General features: G+C 38.6%; 2 protein-coding genes and 1 non-coding gene across 6 annotated transcripts in view; 2 read left to right on the top strand and 1 right to left on the bottom strand.

The window, feature by feature from the left end:
* The window catches only part of RGL1 (ral guanine nucleotide dissociation stimulator like 1), a 254758-nt gene extending 237156 nt beyond the window's left edge, over positions 1-17602 (bottom strand). The window contains exons 1-2 of one of the 3 annotated variants that reach the window (XM_042924547.1): positions 17216-17602; positions 14304-14403 (exon numbers count right to left, since the gene is read on the bottom strand). The gene's annotated coding sequence lies outside the window, so the exon portion shown is untranslated. The remainder of the gene's footprint in view (positions 1-14303; positions 14404-17215) is intronic. The other 2 variants (XM_042924546.1, XM_042924550.1) reach the window with 2 other exon arrangements.
* Positions 157-6993, top strand: APOBEC4 (apolipoprotein B mRNA editing enzyme catalytic polypeptide like 4). Of its 2 annotated transcripts, XM_042924553.1 has the most exons (3): positions 157-456; positions 4417-4470; positions 4671-6993. In XM_042924553.1, exon 3 carries the CDS (start codon positions 4701-4703, stop codon positions 5805-5807), a length of 1107 nt encoding a protein of 368 aa, XP_042780487.1. In that variant the 5' UTR covers positions 157-456; positions 4417-4470; positions 4671-4700; the 3' UTR covers positions 5808-6993. The 2 variants fall into 2 exon arrangements, with proteins under 2 accessions (XP_042780487.1, XP_042780486.1); XM_042924552.1 differs by lacking the exon at positions 4417-4470 and having other exon boundaries at positions 159-456.
* Positions 1065-1170, top strand: LOC122212551. Its single transcript, XR_006199220.1, has one exon. It is a non-coding gene; the product is annotated as a U6 spliceosomal RNA (small nuclear RNA).
* Positions 17603-17865: the final 263 nt, after the last annotated feature.

Consider the following 17865-nt stretch of genomic DNA (forward strand, 5'->3'; position numbering starts at 1 on the left):
ATAGCCAAAGGGAGAAAAAAAAAACAAAAAACAAAAAACCCAAGACGTTCACATAAATAGTCAGATAGTATGCTTTTATCCAGACTGGAATATGCATTCATGTATATTTTCATCTTTGGAACAGGTGGTTTGAAATGCAAATAAAGTAATAAGTGTCAGAGCCGTATCCTAGCAGTAGCTGCTTTGCAAACGTTACCATGGCACCAATTCAACAGTGTTCTTAGAGGCAGCCATACCTCAGAAAGGTCTTTCTAACTTGGGACAGCAAAGTTCAAAGGAACTACTAGGCACAAACTACGAAAGAGTCCTGAACAGATACAGGAGGTGAAGATTTATAGCACAATTGCCCTCTGAAGCCGCTTCAAACAGGGCATGGTACTTAAAAGAGAAAAGAAAGGAAACGGACTATCTTCTAGAACACCTGGAATGTGATCCAAGCCTGGAGACAAAATGATGGTAATTATAACTGCTAACATTTGTTTTTAGCTGCTAACAGATTGTGCACAGATTGGGAAGGGCAAACTCCATTCTCCAATTACTCCAGTGCAAACTGTGCTTTACCAGCACTCACTAAACCCTAGCTGGATGAAGAGAGAGCAGATTGTCCTCATGTATGTCTCATTTATGTTAAGTTAAGGAAGGCTGTCGTCCCAGGGCCGCAGTCCAGGGGCTACGCACAACCGGAAGCAAGGATCTGGGTTCTGCAGATCTCTGCCTCTTACTGCCCGTAGATCTGCTCTAAGAGGGTAGCACGCCTTTCCCAAGCACAGCCAACGTGGGGGAAATGGACCAGCTAGTGGGGACACAGGATGCTGGGGAGACAAGTCTTAGCCAACCTGGCCTGTGAACCAACTAAGATTTCTAAGGTAGGCCCTGGGCTGAACAGGGCCCCTGCCTGGGTAGGGGGAGAATGAAAGGGCAGATACCAAAAGATAATAATACAAGATAGTCTGTGATCGGTGGCAAACTGATGACATACACCACAAAGTCTCTTAAGAGTTCAAAGGGGGCAGGTGTTCTTTCCCATTTCCCTTCAGATGAAGGTGATCAAAGAACAGTCTCTGGTGCTCACTTTGGCAGCACATATACTAAAATAGGAATGACACAGAGAAGATTAGCATGGCCCCTGTGCAAGGATAACACCAAATTCGTGAAGCATTCCATTGAAAGAAAGAAAGAAAGAAAGAAAGAAAGAAAGAAAGAAAGAAAGAAAGAAAGAAAGAAAGAAAGAAAGAAAGAAAGACCCTCTGAAAAATTGAAGACTTCGCCAATAGAGAACCACAGTTGGTCAACACTAAAAAGCCATTTAGCAAGAATGAAACTCCAGAGCTCCCTCCATTACATATAAAGGCCACTAGTCCTCAAGATCTCCTTACAGTAATAATGCACCATTCCTGGCTAAAATGGGAGAGGGAGCAAAAAGAAAGGAGTGCTTAGAAAAGCAATCAGGACTTTCCATACTGCCTTTACTTTGAAACACGCACAGACTTATGCTTCCCATAAGAGTAATTCTGGGACCATTACATATAGTTAACTCCACCCATCCCACCCATCCCCAAAACACAAAGGCAGAAAAGGACCTCTTGATACTGATTCTATAACATCTTACCCAAATCATGCATGACTTGAAATTGTCATTTGAGTAGTAACTTGAGTATCAGGTGTGCCACTGAACAGCAGACCACATCCAGGGCACCAGGAGCAAGTGAGACTTTGGGTTGGGTTTCAGCAAGGTTTAATATTCAGAGAGATATAGTCTGATGAGTAAGGCTGAAAGAGGAGGAGATCCAGGGAGAAAACAATGCTCAGGATCAAGCAGGAGATGATGTCAGGCTCCAGGTAATGGATTCATTGCCAAGGACAAAACAGGAAGAATGCAGGGCCCTGAGGAAAAGTTATGAGGTCTAGGAAGGCTCAGGGCAGGGATTCAGCTGCATCAGGAAAATATAGCACTGAGGAGGAAACTGAGGCAGATACCTGCTCTTATGGATTAAATTGACATGACAGATTAGGAGAAACCTGAATTTGATGGGTGTGTGGTGTCCAGAATTACTGCCGATACACGCCGTTAGGATAATGGTGACATGAGTGAAGTCACATTCCATCCACAGCAGGCCTGGGGCTCCTAAAATATTTTCTGCCCGGAACAGGGTTAGCAAAGGAACTCTGTAGGCTTCAGCTGTACCAGAAGAACAGGAACGGAGGTGATATGGGTTGAAAAAGAAAGAAGTTGATCAAAGTGCTTCCATATGAAAGACTGTAATAAGTACTTCTAAAATGACAAAATGTGTCATTTTGTTTGTTTTATAATGGTCAGTTTATCTCATTTAAATTTGTTACTTTGTCCATTTTGTTGCCTGGACAGAGAGTTAAATGTAAAAGATATATATTCTAGAAAAATATATGGGGATTTAACTCCTCTTTGATAGGGAAGTCTTTTCTAAGTACAATAGTAAAAACTAAATCTTAAGCCTAAAGATTAGACCTTATAAAAATGTAAAATTTGATATAATTAAAAATGCCACCAGCATAATTAAATGGCTCTATAAGCCAAGTGAAATACTTGCAAAAGTTATAACAGCTAATATTCTTAATACATAAAGAGTTCTTACAAACCAGTCAGGAACACCTCAAAAAAGGGGGGTTAGGAATGAAATGTATTTCACAGAAGAATAAATACTACAGACCAATAAGTGTGTGAAAAAGTGTTCAGCCTCACAACGAACTGAAAAGGTACAAATTATAACCACAAAGGGATACCGATGCTCACTTCTCAAATCGGCAAAGGAAGCGATAAATGATAAACATCGCAGGGAGGGAATGAAATAAAATTGGAACACCTTCCCAAGAATCAATCTGACAAAGCTTGAGCCGATACAACTTTTAGTAATCTACACTAGAGAAAAGAAAAATACAATTTATCTACAGAAATGTTCATCAAATCATTATTTATAATCATAAAAGAGGCAAACACCTGAATATTTGATTACATATTAGCTGTGTAATAAAATACTAACTAGCCATGAATACTGTTTTTTGAAGAATTTTTAAAAACACGGGGAAATGCTAATGACGTAATACTAAGTGGAAAAGCAAAGTATAAACATGATTTTATTTATGTTGTGCATAACGAATACATGTAGCAAAAAGATCAGAGGGAAGAGACACGTAAACAGTTATGGGAATGTAAACTGAGACACAACAGCATGAGTTTTTATTTTTCCCTTCAAGTATCAGTATTTTAAAAAATATTCTACAAGAAATATGTAATACTTGTATAACAAAAAGGTGGGGTTTTTTTAATATTCTTAAAACTTGGTGTGCCTGGGTGGCTCAGTCGGTTCAGCATCCAACTTCAGCCCAGGTCATGATCTCATGGCTCGTGAGTTCAAGCCTCGCGTCAGGCTGTGTGCTGACAACTCAGAGCCTGGAGCCTGCTTCAGATTCTGTGTCTCCCTCTCTCTCTGCCCTTCTCCTGCTCACACTCTGTCTCTTTTCTCTCAAAAATAAGTAAACGTTAAAAAAAATGTTTTTAATGTTCTTAAAACTATACTATAATGCCCTAGGTTGCTCTTTGGGAATAATGGTAACAGAAATTTTTGTTTAAAGGAAAAACAAAACAAAACTTAAAAGAGCTTAAGTTTTGTGGTTTAACATACCAGAAACTATTTATTTGAAATATCCTAAAGGACCATATGTGCTTTCCAGAATGGTAAAGTTTCCAAAATGTTCTAACAAGACCCACCCACTGGAAATACAACTCTCAGATGGCAATGAGTAAGTGTCCACGACCCAAAGAATAATCATTCCTACAAGTCTCTACCATTAAGCAAAATAGACCCCAGGATCCCATTCCCAAAATGATAGTTATCTCCCATTTACTGCCAATGATCTGAAGAAATAACTGATTTTAAATGCAGGTACACTCAAAACCCATGCAGATAATTAGATAATATCATTCAGAAAAGAGACAAAAGAAGAACATTATGAACAAATTGCAAAACCCTTGCTTGTTCCTTTAGACTTTCATAAATAAGAATCATCTAGATAATCCTGGGATTTGTACTACCAGTACTCACAGCTCATATTTATTGAGTCCTTCATATAATAATATGATACATATGCACATAATAAAGCATTTTATATTGATTACATCATTCGGTCCTCGAGAAAACCTTAGGAGGTAGATACTACCCTTGCCCTCATTTTACAGACAAGGAAGCTGTGACTCCCAACTGTAAACAACTTGCAGAAAGTCACTAAGCTGTTAGGCGACAGAGCCCAGATTTGAAATAAGGCAGTCTGTCTCCAGAACTTGCGCTGTTAACCCATTTGCTCTATTGCCTCAGTCAGGTCTATGAAACAGATAAAGGTGTAATTTTGCCTTTCTTTTTTGTTTCCTCCCCACTCCTCAAGATTCTCAATGAAGAGAGACGAATCCCGAGCTTTCTAATCTCTGGATATACATCAGTACGTTCTAGAATCAAAGATTCTGTAGCTATTGCACTCTACCTCCTTTAGAGAAAAATAAGTTAATGGCTCAAAATAATAAATGGCTCAATAAGTTAATGCATTTAATGCATTAAAAATAATAATGGCTCAATAAGTTAATGCATTTTCTTTCGTTTTTCCTGCACTGCTTTTATATATAATTTCTCTTCCTTGTTTAGGGTTGCAGCTAGAAGACAATAAAACTAGCAATGGAGCCCTTATATGAAGAATACCTAGCAAATCATGGAACAATTGTAAAACCTTATTACTGGCTAAGCTTCTCTCTAGATTGCTCCAACTGTCCCTACCATATTCGGACAGGAGAAGAAGCAAGGGTTCCCTACACAGAATTTTATCAGATTTTTGGATTCCCTTATGGGCCAGCATATCCTCAAACAAAGCACCTCACGTTTTATGAACTAAAAACTTCCTCTGGAAGCCTGGTGCAAAAGGGCCATGCTAGCAGTTGCACCGGCAATAACACCCATCCAGAATCAATGTTATTTGAGATGAATGGTTATCTCGACTCAGCCATACGCAATAATGACGCCATCAGGCATATCATTCTGTACTCCAGCAACTCCCCTTGTAATGAAGCCGACCACTGCTGCATCAGCAAAATGTACAATTTCTTAATAATGTATCCAGATGTTACTCTTAGCATTTACTTTTCTCAGCTCTATCACACTGAGCCTGAATTTCCTGCCTCGGCCTGGAACCGCGAAGCTCTCCGGAGCCTGGCCAGTTTATGGCCACAGGTCATTCTGAGCCCAATAAGTGGTAGCATTTGGCATTCTCTCCTCAACAACTTTGTCAGTGGTGTCTCAGGATCAACTGTTTTCCAGCCCATTTTAACTGGGAGAGCACAGGCTGACAGGCACAACGCATATGAAATCAACGCCATAACAGGAGTGAGGCCGTATTTCACTGATGTTCTTCCCCAGACAAAAGAGAATCAGATCATAAAAGCTCAGGCAGCTTTAGACAGCTATCTCTTAAACAATGTCTTTCCTGGACAGTCTTTTCAAGTGGCTAATGGACAACCTCAACCCAATCTGACCCCAGACCTCAGGGTTCCTGTCGTTTTTGTGCTGGTGCCTTTCAGAGACCTACCACCGATCCACGTGGGTCAAAACCCACATAAACCCAGGAATGTCGTAAGGCACTTGAATATGCCTCAAATGTCATTCCAGGAAACCAAGGACCTCAGAAGGCCTCCCCTTGGAATGCCAGTGGAGAGAGGGGAAATCATGGAGAACTTAGCAAGTACCAAAGAGGCAGATGAAAAGAAGAAGAAGAAGAAAGGAAAAAAATAAAATCTGTATTTCTACCACATGAGACCAACTACCAGAGGCCTTATTAGATGGCAAACAAAAATCTGGAGACTTTCTCTCTTAGGTCTGATCCAAGATCGGAGATAAACTGATACTCTAAAAGCAAAACCTGCATTATTTACCAGCTCAACTATTATAAAGCTACACTACTTTTAACATAATCCAAAATGTTTCCATAAGCAACTTGATCTATTTTGAAAGTGACGGTATCAAAATGGAGCCATTAGTACCTTGCTGATATTCTGGTGTGGAAAAGGAAATGTCATCATTCTAGTCTACCCACATCATCTTTCCCCCAAAAAGAAAAGCCCATGGACTAAATAGCTTCCTAAACTGGTTTCGGTATAAAAATTTACTGTAAAATTGGAAAACAGCCTGAAGCTACTGACATTAAGTACTGTCTGCATAAGTAAACCAGTGATTTTCCATTAACTGTTAATCATGGATAGAAGACTTTAGGCAGCCCTTTTTTGTTTTTTTCCTAAAATGGTTCTAAAGAGTTTTGCGTCAGGGGGAAAAGTTCTTTTGCTAATTGATTATATATAGCGACAAAAATTGATTTTTGAAACCTAGTCACCTGCTCAATGTGATATTTCCCAGCTCAGACCTCTTCCTCCAGAGCAGATGACAGAGGCAGGATGATACATGAGAATCAGCAAAGGCTCCTTCCATCATACACCATATAAAATCCATGCTGCCCTTACCGGCTATCAAGGCTCCTTCTCTGCCTTCAGTTGCCTTGTCTCATCAGCAAGAATGTAAGTTCTGACAGGTTAAGCACTGTCTCTCTCGGCTCTTTGGTTTTCCCTTAGAATCTAGCCAACTATTCATGCAAAATGTGGGTAGCAAGATTGTGAATCTACATCTCAGTAACATTACCAATCATTGCTTCCCAACATTCCTTATCCATTCCAGTTAAGAGCTTGCTTAACCATCCTGCAATGGACATCTTGTTTTTATTAGTATCCATTCTCCCTTCTTCTGATATAGCTCCCCAATGCATAATTTGTTTCTTTTACTTCCCTTCTTTCTGAACCTTTCTTTTTCACCGGTGTATATCTATATATAAGATTCTCTTAAAATCTTGTTCAAAACACACTTCCAGGAAGTGCTCCTTGACTAACCATCTGAGCATGTACATTAAAGCATTTTGTGTTTAATTAATTCACATTTTCTGCCTCACTTTCCTCTTAGAAATATGTAAAGATGCATTATGAGAAAAAATGTATATCCATTTGTAAATTGCTACTCAATTTTTTCTTAATGTATGTAAAAAGTAATGCTAAGCTATAAGATAGTTTTGCCATTAACAGGGAGGGGGACAAAACATAAGAGACTCTTAAATATGGAGAACAAACAGAGGGTTACTGGGGGGGGTTGTGGGAGGGGGGATGGGCTAAATGGGTAAGGGGCTCCTGAAATCATTGTTGCACTATATGCTAACTAATTTGGATGTAAATTAAAAAAATAAAATTTTAAAAAATGTAAAAAAACAGAGATAGTTTTGCCATTAGAAAAAGCTTAAAGGACACGTAGAAGGAGGAGGAGAAGGAGGCAAAGAAAGAAAAATATTTAGAATAGAGATTTCTATTGTGATTAAAATAAACATGACTAAATTTTTTAAAAAGAATATTCTAATGTTAATGTGAAAATTTTTATATTATAATTGGAATATAATAATGTAATTATTATTTTAAAAGGTACTATTGAAGTTTATTATTAGATCATGAAATCACATGTCTACAATTTGGGATGTAGAGTTAAAAAAAAAAAAAGACCCAACATGACAAATTCAGCATCTCTAGCCACATGGGCAACTGAGGGGTGTGGGTACCAGCTCTGAAGCCTCTTGCCAGGCTGGCTGATGAGGCCCTACAGCAGTTGGGAAGGACCTGCCCACCCTATAGGCTTCTTAAACACATACATACATACATACATACATCCAAGTAGTTGCCATGAAATCTACCTACAAAGTGGTCAAAAAGACACAATCAGGCTACAAAGGATTCACTTAAAGGCATAGCCTAAAATCTGATGAATTTGTATTTCAAATGCAAACCTGGATTTCAATGGTATATAACAAGGGGAGAAATGTTGCCTGAACTATAGGAAATAAAAGTGCCTTTTGGCAGTTAAATTTTTGTACTAGTTAGAGAAGTCTGGTGCTAGGAAGAATGTTACTGACAGGTCACAAGTCTCGGCCAATATAGTCAAGCCTTAGACACAAGACTGTTAAGAGAGCACAAAGACACATGGCCCTTGGCAAGTAGTCTCTATTTCCCCACTAATAAAACAAGAGATATAGACTAGCTCATATTTAAGGTTCCTTTCAGCCCTATCTGCCCTAAGATGGCTTGTCCTAAAACAATAGTTCCATGGAGTAAGCTTCTACAATCAGTGATTACACTTCTTGCTCACCACACAATGGGTTCTTGATCATGCCAGGCTGGCCCAGGGATTTAGGGAAGAGTAAAAGTTGGAATGTTCCACCTCTCTTCAGCGAACTGGCAATAAGGATAGTGAAGAATTGCCACTTCTGCCACACATATGGAAATTCCAGTAAAGAAAATGTAAGCCAGGGGTGCCTGGGTGGGCTCAGTCAGTTGAGCGGTTAAGCATCCAATTTCGGCTCAGGTCATGATCTCACAGCTTGTGAGTATGAGCCCCACATTGGGCTCTGTGCTGACAGCTCAGAGCGTACAGCATGCTTCAGATTCTCTCTCTCTCTCTCTCTCTCTCTCTCTCTCTCTCTCTCTCTCTGCACCTCCCCTGGTTGTGCTCTCTCTCTCTCTCAAAAATAAATTGTAAAAAAAAATTTTTAATTAAAAAAAAATTCAAGTCAACAAATTAAAGCAGCTAGTGATGTGGTGATCTAAAAGAGGCAGGGGGTATATCCCAAGAAACTGATGAGGGGAACATTACCTTTATGAATCTATCATGATGCAGGATTTGACTCTCAGTTTTGTAGGCTCAGTTACCCACTTAGTCAAGACAGAGAATGGATCTATTAACCAGGGCAGACCTGGATTAATAAAGCTCCCAAGATTGACATGTAAAAACAGAAAGCTAATGTACTGATTTCCAGTGAGACTTACAACTGGATACGCAACCAGATAATTCAAGTTGTCTAGCCTATACAGCCTCTCCATTCAGAGAAGCTCCTGGGAAGCCAAATTATAATCAGAAGGTTGCTTTGTGGATTAGAGGACATCAGTATTCAAATCAAATGCTTAATGCTATCATACTCTGCTTACCAGGGAGACCATCCCTGAAGTGGTGGGATCTGCACAATAGCACCTGACCCCTGGACAGTGCTTAAGGGGGCCAAGACTGTAAGAGACAACATAAACTTCTATAACCAACTCCTGTCATGACTAGTATCGATTCTCTATAGATGTTCACGTTTTATCAAGCTACCACCTAATCCTGCTGACCTGGGAGCAAATCCCTTCTCTTTGAACTGCTGTTACATATCTTTTTTGATTCATAGTGCAGGAAATCCAAAAAGTTTAGCTCAAAGAACATCATGCTATTCATCTTATTTCCAAAGGTTTTAAGGAAAGCTACATGGTAACTTATACTAATTAAAAATAGTATTAGTAGTACCTAACATTTAGTGAAAACTATATGTCAAGCACTTTTCTAAACAGTTACACATTAACTCATTAAATCCTCCCAATAATCCTATGAGGTAGGAGTTATTATAACATCTATTCTCAAATAAGGAAATTGTGGCACAGAGAGCTCACATAGTAAAGGCTGAGCTGATATGAAACCCAGGAGCTCTAGCTCTAGAATCCCCTGTTCTTAATCACTATGCTCTAATGGCTCTCAAAATAGTAACAATATGGACTCACTACAACGCCTGGGAAAATCAATATCCATTTTTACCAGCACTGCAGTCTTTCTATAGTTCTGCTCAGACTATTGTTATCAATAGGCATCCTTTAGACTATGGGTGCTAGGGAGGCTGGGTGGGCTAGGCTGAAGAACTTAAGTAACCCTGGATCCCAGAGGTTTGGCTTTAAACTCTCCCCAACCCCCACTCCTTGTTACCCATGACCTGATACCAAACAGAAGGCCTGGATCACCTTACCTTGATGTCCTTGACTCTAAGGGATGTACCAAATCATAGGCCTGAGGCAATGGAACACTGCTTCCTTAGTCTATCTAGTTAATTAGGTGGAATTGGTGCCTTAAAACATTAAAAGAGAATTAGATGATCCAGCAACTCCACTTCTGAGAATATAACCAAAAGAATTAAAAATGGGGTCTCAAGGGGCACCTGGGTGGCTCGGTCGGTTAAGTGTCCGACTTCGGCTCAGGTCATCATCTCACAGTTCACGAGTTCAAGCCCTGCATAGGGCTCTGTGCTGACAGTTCAGAGCCTGGAGCCTGCTTCACATTCTGTGTCTCCTCTCTCTGCTCCTCCCCCGTTCACACTCTCTCTCTCTCTCTCTCTCTCTCTCTCTCTCTCTCTCGCTCTCTCTTGAAAATAAATAAGATGTTAAAAAAAAACTTTTTTAAATGGGGTCTCAAATAGATGTTTGTATACCCATATTCATAGCACATTATTCATAAGAGCTATAAGTAATCCAAGTGTCTGTCAATAGATGAATGGGTAAAGAAAATGTGGAATATACATATAATGGAATGCTATTCCACCTTAAAAAGGAATGACATTCTGACATGTTACAATTGCAAACTGAGGAAATCAAACTAAGTGAAATAAGCCAGTCACAAAAAAACAAATACTGCATGATTCCACTAATATGAGGTACCTAGAGCTGTCAAATTTAGAGAGAGAGAATATAAAATGGACCTTATCAGGGGCTGGGGGTGGTGGAGAATAGGGAGTTATTGTTTAATGGGTACAGAGTCTTAGCTCTTTTCTGTAGGATAAAAAAAAAAGAAAAAAGAAAAAAGGTCTGGATATGGATAGTAGTGATGGTTGTACAATAATAGGAATGTAATTAACAGTGCTTAAAGGTACACTTAAAATAGTTAAGATAGTAAATTTTATGTTATGTATATTTTGCTATAATTTTTTAAAAATTAAGTGGAATTATTAATCGACACCTACTGACCTCTTCATATACTAAAAAAAAGAAGTGACATCTTTTGTGATAGACTAAATATTAGGTAACAGGCTCTATGTCTAGCCTCAAAATACTGACATTAGGTGGGGGTAGCTCACAGAAATATGTGAAAAACAAATATCTTTTTAAAAAATCATTACAATAACAAGATTTTTTAAGTTCACGGCTTACATTTCATTTCAGGCTATTGAAAAGTTATGTGTGGGTTTATTTGGACCCTCATAGTTATATCCTTATTTTTAGCACAAAGGTAAGCAGTATAGTTGGGAATAATGAGAAAGACTTTCTGAAAGCAGAGAGTGGTGCTTAAAAGCACAAGCTTTGGAATGTGACACACCTAATTACCATTACCAGTCTGCTACTTGCTAGTTGAGTATCATTGGCTGAGTTATATAACCTCTCTTAGCCTTAGTTTCCTCATCCATAAAATGTAAACACTAATTCCTAGGCCCTAAAGCTACTCTGAGGATTAAATAATGTAAATAAAGAGACTGTTTACCAAGTCTAACACAAAATAAACACTCATCAAGCAGTTGTTACTATTAATAAAATTTTAATAGAATAAAAGTAGACAGTAGAAAAAATAGGAATTGTGGGATCTTTCAAATGCTATCAAAACTATAAATTTTATGGGGTGCCTGGGTGGCTCAGTTGGTTAAGCATCCAACCTTGGCTTGGGTCATGATCTCACTGTTTGTGGGTTCCAGCCCCACGTTGGGCTCTCTGCTGTCAGCACAAAGACCACTTCCGATCCTCAGTACCCCCCCTCTCTCTGCCCCTCCCCCACTCACATGCTCTCTCAAAAATAAACATTTAAAAAAGAAAAACTATAATTTCTATTTTCTATAAGAAATAAAGATATGGGGCACCTGGGTGGCTCAGTCAGTTAAGCCTCCAACTTCGGCTCAGGTCATTATCAGGTCATTATTATCCTGGGTTCAAGCCCCGCACTGGGATAGGTGCTGATAGTTCAGAGCCTGGAGTCTGCTTAAGGTTCCGTGTCTCCTTCTCTCTCTGTCTTTCCCCTGCTTGTGTTCTCTCTCTCTCAAAAATAAATAAACTTTAAAAAAAAAAAAAAAAAAGAAGTAAAGATATACTACTAGCATTTGTAACAATCAGGTTGGGGAAAGGAAAAAATTCTGATTTTAATATTTTGCTTAAAGCAACAAGAGAAGAAATAAGTCCATGGTCATGAAAGATACGAAAATAATTGTAAGAAAATATTTTATGCAACTTTTTGCCAATAAATTGGTAATCTAGATGAAATGCATGATTATGAAAATATAAATTCTAAAATTGAGTCAAAAAGAAAAAGAAAACCAGTCAATAACCACAGAAGATAGATGATGAAAGATCTAACTCTAAAAATATAACCAAGTCCAGACAATTTTGCAAGCACATATTGTAACTTTCAACGAAAAAACAGCACAGTAATTTCCTACAGTTGCACCTCTCCAACTTCTCCAGAGCATAAAAAAGAAGGTGAAAATCTTCTCAATTCATCTACAAAGCTAGACTAATCCTAATATCAAAATTGAGGGGGCCCTGAGTGGCTCAGTTGGTTAAGCATCTGACTCTTGATTTCGGCTCAGGTCGTGCTCTCATGGTCCTGGGATCAAGCCCCCAGGTTAAACTCTGCACTTAAGTACTTAAGGTTCTCTACCTCTCCCACTGTCCCTTCCCTGTTTGCACATGCACGTGCACTTACTCTCTCTCAAAAAAAAAAAAAAAAAAAAATTAAATAGACATAGCACAAAGAAATACTATGGGCCCATATCACTTATACATACTGATTCTGAAATCATGTAAACAAAATATAAACTAATCAAATCTAGCAAGTAATTAAAATAGTAATCAGAATTTATTCTGGAAATGTGGAAATGGTTCAGTGTGAAAAAATATATAAATATAATTAATTACATTTATAAATTAAAAGATATAAAATAATATGCTTTTCTCATTAGACCTCTCAAAAAAAGCATTTGATCATTTCAACAGTCGTTCCTAAAGATCATAAAACAATAGGAAATAAAACTGGTAAAATACCAATGCCATTTCCAATAAAATTGAAACAAAGAGGAGATGCCTATTATCACCCAATTTTTCAACACTATTTTTGAGAGTCCAGCTAATGCAAAAGATAAGAAAAATAAATAAATAAGATATAAATATTAGAAAAGAAAATATAAATTATCATTATCTTAAATATTATGATTGTATAGTATGACAAGAAATGTAACCTTAATTAAAACAACTGTTAGCATCAATAAGAGAGCCCATTAGTGGGAAAGAATATAGGATAAATAACTTTTAAAAATCCGCAGTCCACAGCTTCTCTTTATATTACCATAAGCAGATTAAAAAAATTAAATAGATAAAGAGTCCCATTCAAAACAATGTTTAACAAACAAGGTTTATTGTTTCATTTAGCACTAAACATTTTTCCTGAGACAAGAACACAGATTTAAAACTTTTTTAATTTTAGGGGTGCCTGGGTGGCTTGGTCAGTGAAGTGTCCAACTTCAGCTCAGGTCATGAACTCACAGCACATGTGTATGAGCCCCATGTCGTGTCAGGCTGTGTGCTGACAGCTCAGAGCCTGGAGCCTGCTTCCCATTCTGTGTCTCCCTCTCTCTCTGCCCCTCCCCCCACTTGCACTCATTCTGTCTCTTAAAAATAAATAAAACATAAAAAAAAAAGAAACTAAAAAAAATTTTTTTTAATCTTAGAAGTACTAATATATATTAATTAGTACTGGGGCATTGGGTGGCTCAATCAGTTAAGCATCTGACTCTTGATTTCAGCTCAGGTCATTATCTCACGGGTTTGTTGGATCGAGCCCCACATCAGGCTCTGCACTGACAGTGTGGGGTCTGCTTGGGATTCTCTCTCTCTCTCCCCCTCTCTCTTTGCCCCTCCCCCACTCATACTCACATGCTCTCTCGCTCTCTCTCTCTCTCTCTCAAAAATAAATAAATAAACTTTTTTAAAAAGTACTAATATATAAACAAATAAAGGTCCCATTATTAAATAGTTCACCCTATCTACTCTACCTGAGTATGTAATCATAGTTATGTAATGCTAAAATAAATCACAAAGCAAACATTCCAAGTTTGGGAGGTTGGTGGTTTCAAAACAGCACCACTTCATTTGATTATTATGTACAAGCATTAGACCATACTATAGTGTAGATAACATGCTAAAAAGTCTTTTTATATTGTATTATTGATGTTGCTAGAGAACAGTAGTATTACATCATTACCAAAATTGAAATTTACTTATTTTATATATATATTATATAAATATAAATATATATTTTATATATATTATATACATATGTATATATAATACATGTTTGATATATTTGATTAACACTGACCTCACTTCCATTTCATTGCTATAAGATACAATGTCTTGGTTTGTTAAGTATTTAGTCCCAAGGCTGGGGAAAAGAAGCACATGGTAGGTAGAGTACTCAGCTGAAAATATTCGGGGGAAAAAAAAAGATGCGTTATAAGATAGTTTTATCAAAATCCTTTCTAATTAAAAAGATCCTTCATTCTTTGCATTATCACAGAAAATAAGAAGGAGCTACATAGTATCATGCAGCATTAACCTTGAGAAAATTCAGATTTAATCTTACTTTAGTATTGAACCAAACCAGGTTATTGGCACAATAAATAAGATGTCTTCAAATCTTTATTTCAGGGATCAACACTTATTTGTAAGATTAAAATAGGGAGAATAATATTACCTAAAATGAATTAAATACTATAATTAACATTAAAAATTATAATTTGCAAGAAAGTTGAATAATATGTATTACATAATTAAAAGATAATTAAGGACAGGTTCCTTCACACATACCCACACACACATTTCCCTAAAGCTTTATACATTTAATGGTTAGCTAATTGGGGTAGGGAGGAAATGAAAGTGTCCATTAAGAACTACTCAATCTCTTGGGGCACCTGGGTGGCTTAGTCGGTTAAGTGTCCAACTCCTGATTTCGGCTCAGGTCATGAGCTCTCCTCCTTGGGATTCTCTCTCTCTTTCTCTCTCTCTCTGCCCCTCCCCCACTCACATGTACTCCATCTCTCTCTCTCAAAATAAATAAACTTTAGGGGAAAAAAAGGAAATACTCGATCTCTAAATATGATTGCAAAATTGTCAGATTGTTCATTCATTAGATAAAAATGTGTTGCATGCCTACTATTTTCTAGGTACTTATCATTGTGAGACAGTAAAAAATACTGCACTGGAAAAGGACTTTTTGGATATTATTACATCTCAAATGTATTATGCAATATGCGGCTGAGAATTAATTATATTTAACACATTCAACATATAGAACAAGATTCTGAGTAATCAAATCAATTATACCCTTGAGCAACTCGATTCTTTAAATTCCTCTCACTATTCCCTTGAGTTAATTTCTACACCAGGATTCTTTTCCAGTTCTAAAATAAGAGAATAAAGACATTTCCTACAGAAGACCTAATATAAAAGAAGAGAAATGTAAGAGAGGGGATACATTAGCTCTTAAATTCTTGTTTCCATTTGCTCTCAATAGCACTTCTAATGTTTCATTTTCTCTTCAAAGAAAATCTTGATTTAGAAGAACAAAAAGTACAATCATCTTCAACATCAAAACAAGTATATTGTTTAGTTCTTACTAAAGTTAGCAATACATTGAAACTGAGGAAGAAATATTAAAACAAATCTTTATTCTAAGTTATATAATGCCACTCACCATAGTAATGGTCTGATACTTTGGTATATGACTTTGTAAAATAAATAGTACCAACAGGTAGAAAATTTTCCTTTGCTCTCTTAAGACAGTCCTTAGGGGAGTTTTTATCAGTGTTTGCTCATAACTTGAATGTTAATTTAAAGAAGTGTCACTTCTATCACCTAAATGATATATTTTCTAGAAAGGTGATTTAATTGGGAAGAGAAAAATGCCATATTGCTTCTTCCTCCCAAGAGGAAAGGATGCATTCCATTCCTGTGAACTCTCTTTGTCTCTCTCTGCCTCTGTCTGTCTCTTGGGTTCTGTGTCTCCATCTCTCTCTACCCTTCCCCTGCTCACGTCCTCTCTCTCTCTCTCTCTCTCTCTCTATATATATATATATATATATATATACACACACACACACACACACACATATACATACGCATACATGTAGATGTAGATATACATATCCATATATGCATATGTATGCATATCTGTCCAACAAATGCTTGATTTTGAGATCTCTCTTCCTCTTCTTACTGATTCATTATGCTCAGTGTGATGACTTTAAAACTACTGCCTTTCACATTTCATTCATTCATCAATAAATAATTGAGTACCAGAATGTATTGAGTACCTTCTGCATGCTTAGCATTATATCAAATGTAAAGGAAGATACAAAATAAATATAAGCCAAGACCTTGCCCTCCAGAATCTTTTGATCTCTTCCAGGAGCAAGATAAAATGTGATATATCATTAAGTAATTCATATGACTAGTGCCAAAATCAAAGGTACAGGTAACATGCATTTTACATTTATGTAGAATTTTAGAGCTTCAAAACACTTTCCTGTATTTAATCCTCAGAACAGTCTTGTGAAGTGTACATTATCAGCTCCACTTTAACAACAAGGAACCTGAAATTCATAATTTTAAGTGGCAGCCTTAATCAAATAGATTATGAGTGGAAGTCAAGACTTGAGCCAGGGTTTTCTTATTCTAAGTCCAGTGCTCTTTTCAATACAGCACAGGAAACCAAAGGCTGGGGTATTAACAGGAAAACAGCCAGCTTTCTGCTACAGATGGAATTGAACTAGATCTGATAGGATGTCAGGAAAACATAAAGCTATCTGAGCAGTGTCCAGCTAAATGTCCAGAATAATTTTATTCTGCAAATATTTGTACTTCAATGTTATACACACACCACAACTACCATTTCCTTAGTTTTAGTGCCTTTACCTCCTCAGTAAGAGATTTGCTCTCGGAAATGAGGATGTCAAATGTAATTAAAAAGCTGGCCTAGCAGGATCATATAAATCTTAAATCACAAATATATATCTTAAAGGTCTGGCTTCTACTAATCCTTACACATTTTGTTTCCCCTCAGCACCGGAGAGTATATCTCGCCCCTATCCTTTTCTAGCATTCTTGCTCCCAACAACCACTTATTTTAAGATGTCAGTAGCTGACCCTACCCCAAATTCCACAGGTTCACCCCAGTTTTGTCACCCCAGCCCCTGCCCACAACATCCCCCTCCCTCGCAATGCATATAATACCTAGTTCCGGCTCTGCAGGTGCGGTCGGGATGCTGTACACAGCACTGACAGATAAGATATGACCTTTCGACTCCGTCCTTGGGGACCTCCTGCTGGCCGCGCAGCGTAGTTCCAACCCCGGCAAAGGGGCTCCCGGCTCGGGACCGCAGCCACCGGCAGCGCACGGTCCGAAACGATGCCTCTGACAACTAGAACGACACTGGGCGCCGGGGCGTGCATCACTCCGCCCCATACTCCTGCCAACTGCAGGGGACTTGGTCCGGTAACCAGTCCATCCCACCCCACAGGCGAGTCCGGGCCAACCGGACCTCACGCAGGACCCCGACGACGGGTCGCTGGCAGCGGCGGCGGCAGCAAAAGCCACCCGCCCCCAGTGCCCATAGCCGCCAACCTAAGACCCCCTAGGCTGGACCGCAGAGAAGCGTTGCTATGGAAACCCCCTGAGGATCACGTGACGTCCTCGGACGACCAATCGCCTCTTAGCTCTGCCCGCGGCACCGCTTTCGGCCCTGCCTTCTGCCCCGCCCCCTCCCGCCCCCGCCTTCTTCGCCCAGCCCCGCCCCTTTCCTGCGGAGAGCCCGCGCCTGCGCACCGCATCAAGCGCGCTCCCTCCCTCGCGCGCGCTCCCCGGGGAAGCGTGGGGGCGGCGT

This window comes from Panthera leo, chromosome F3 (assembly GCF_018350215.1).
Source record: "Panthera leo isolate Ple1 chromosome F3, P.leo_Ple1_pat1.1, whole genome shotgun sequence".
NCBI lineage: Eukaryota > Metazoa > Chordata > Mammalia > Carnivora > Felidae > Panthera > Panthera leo.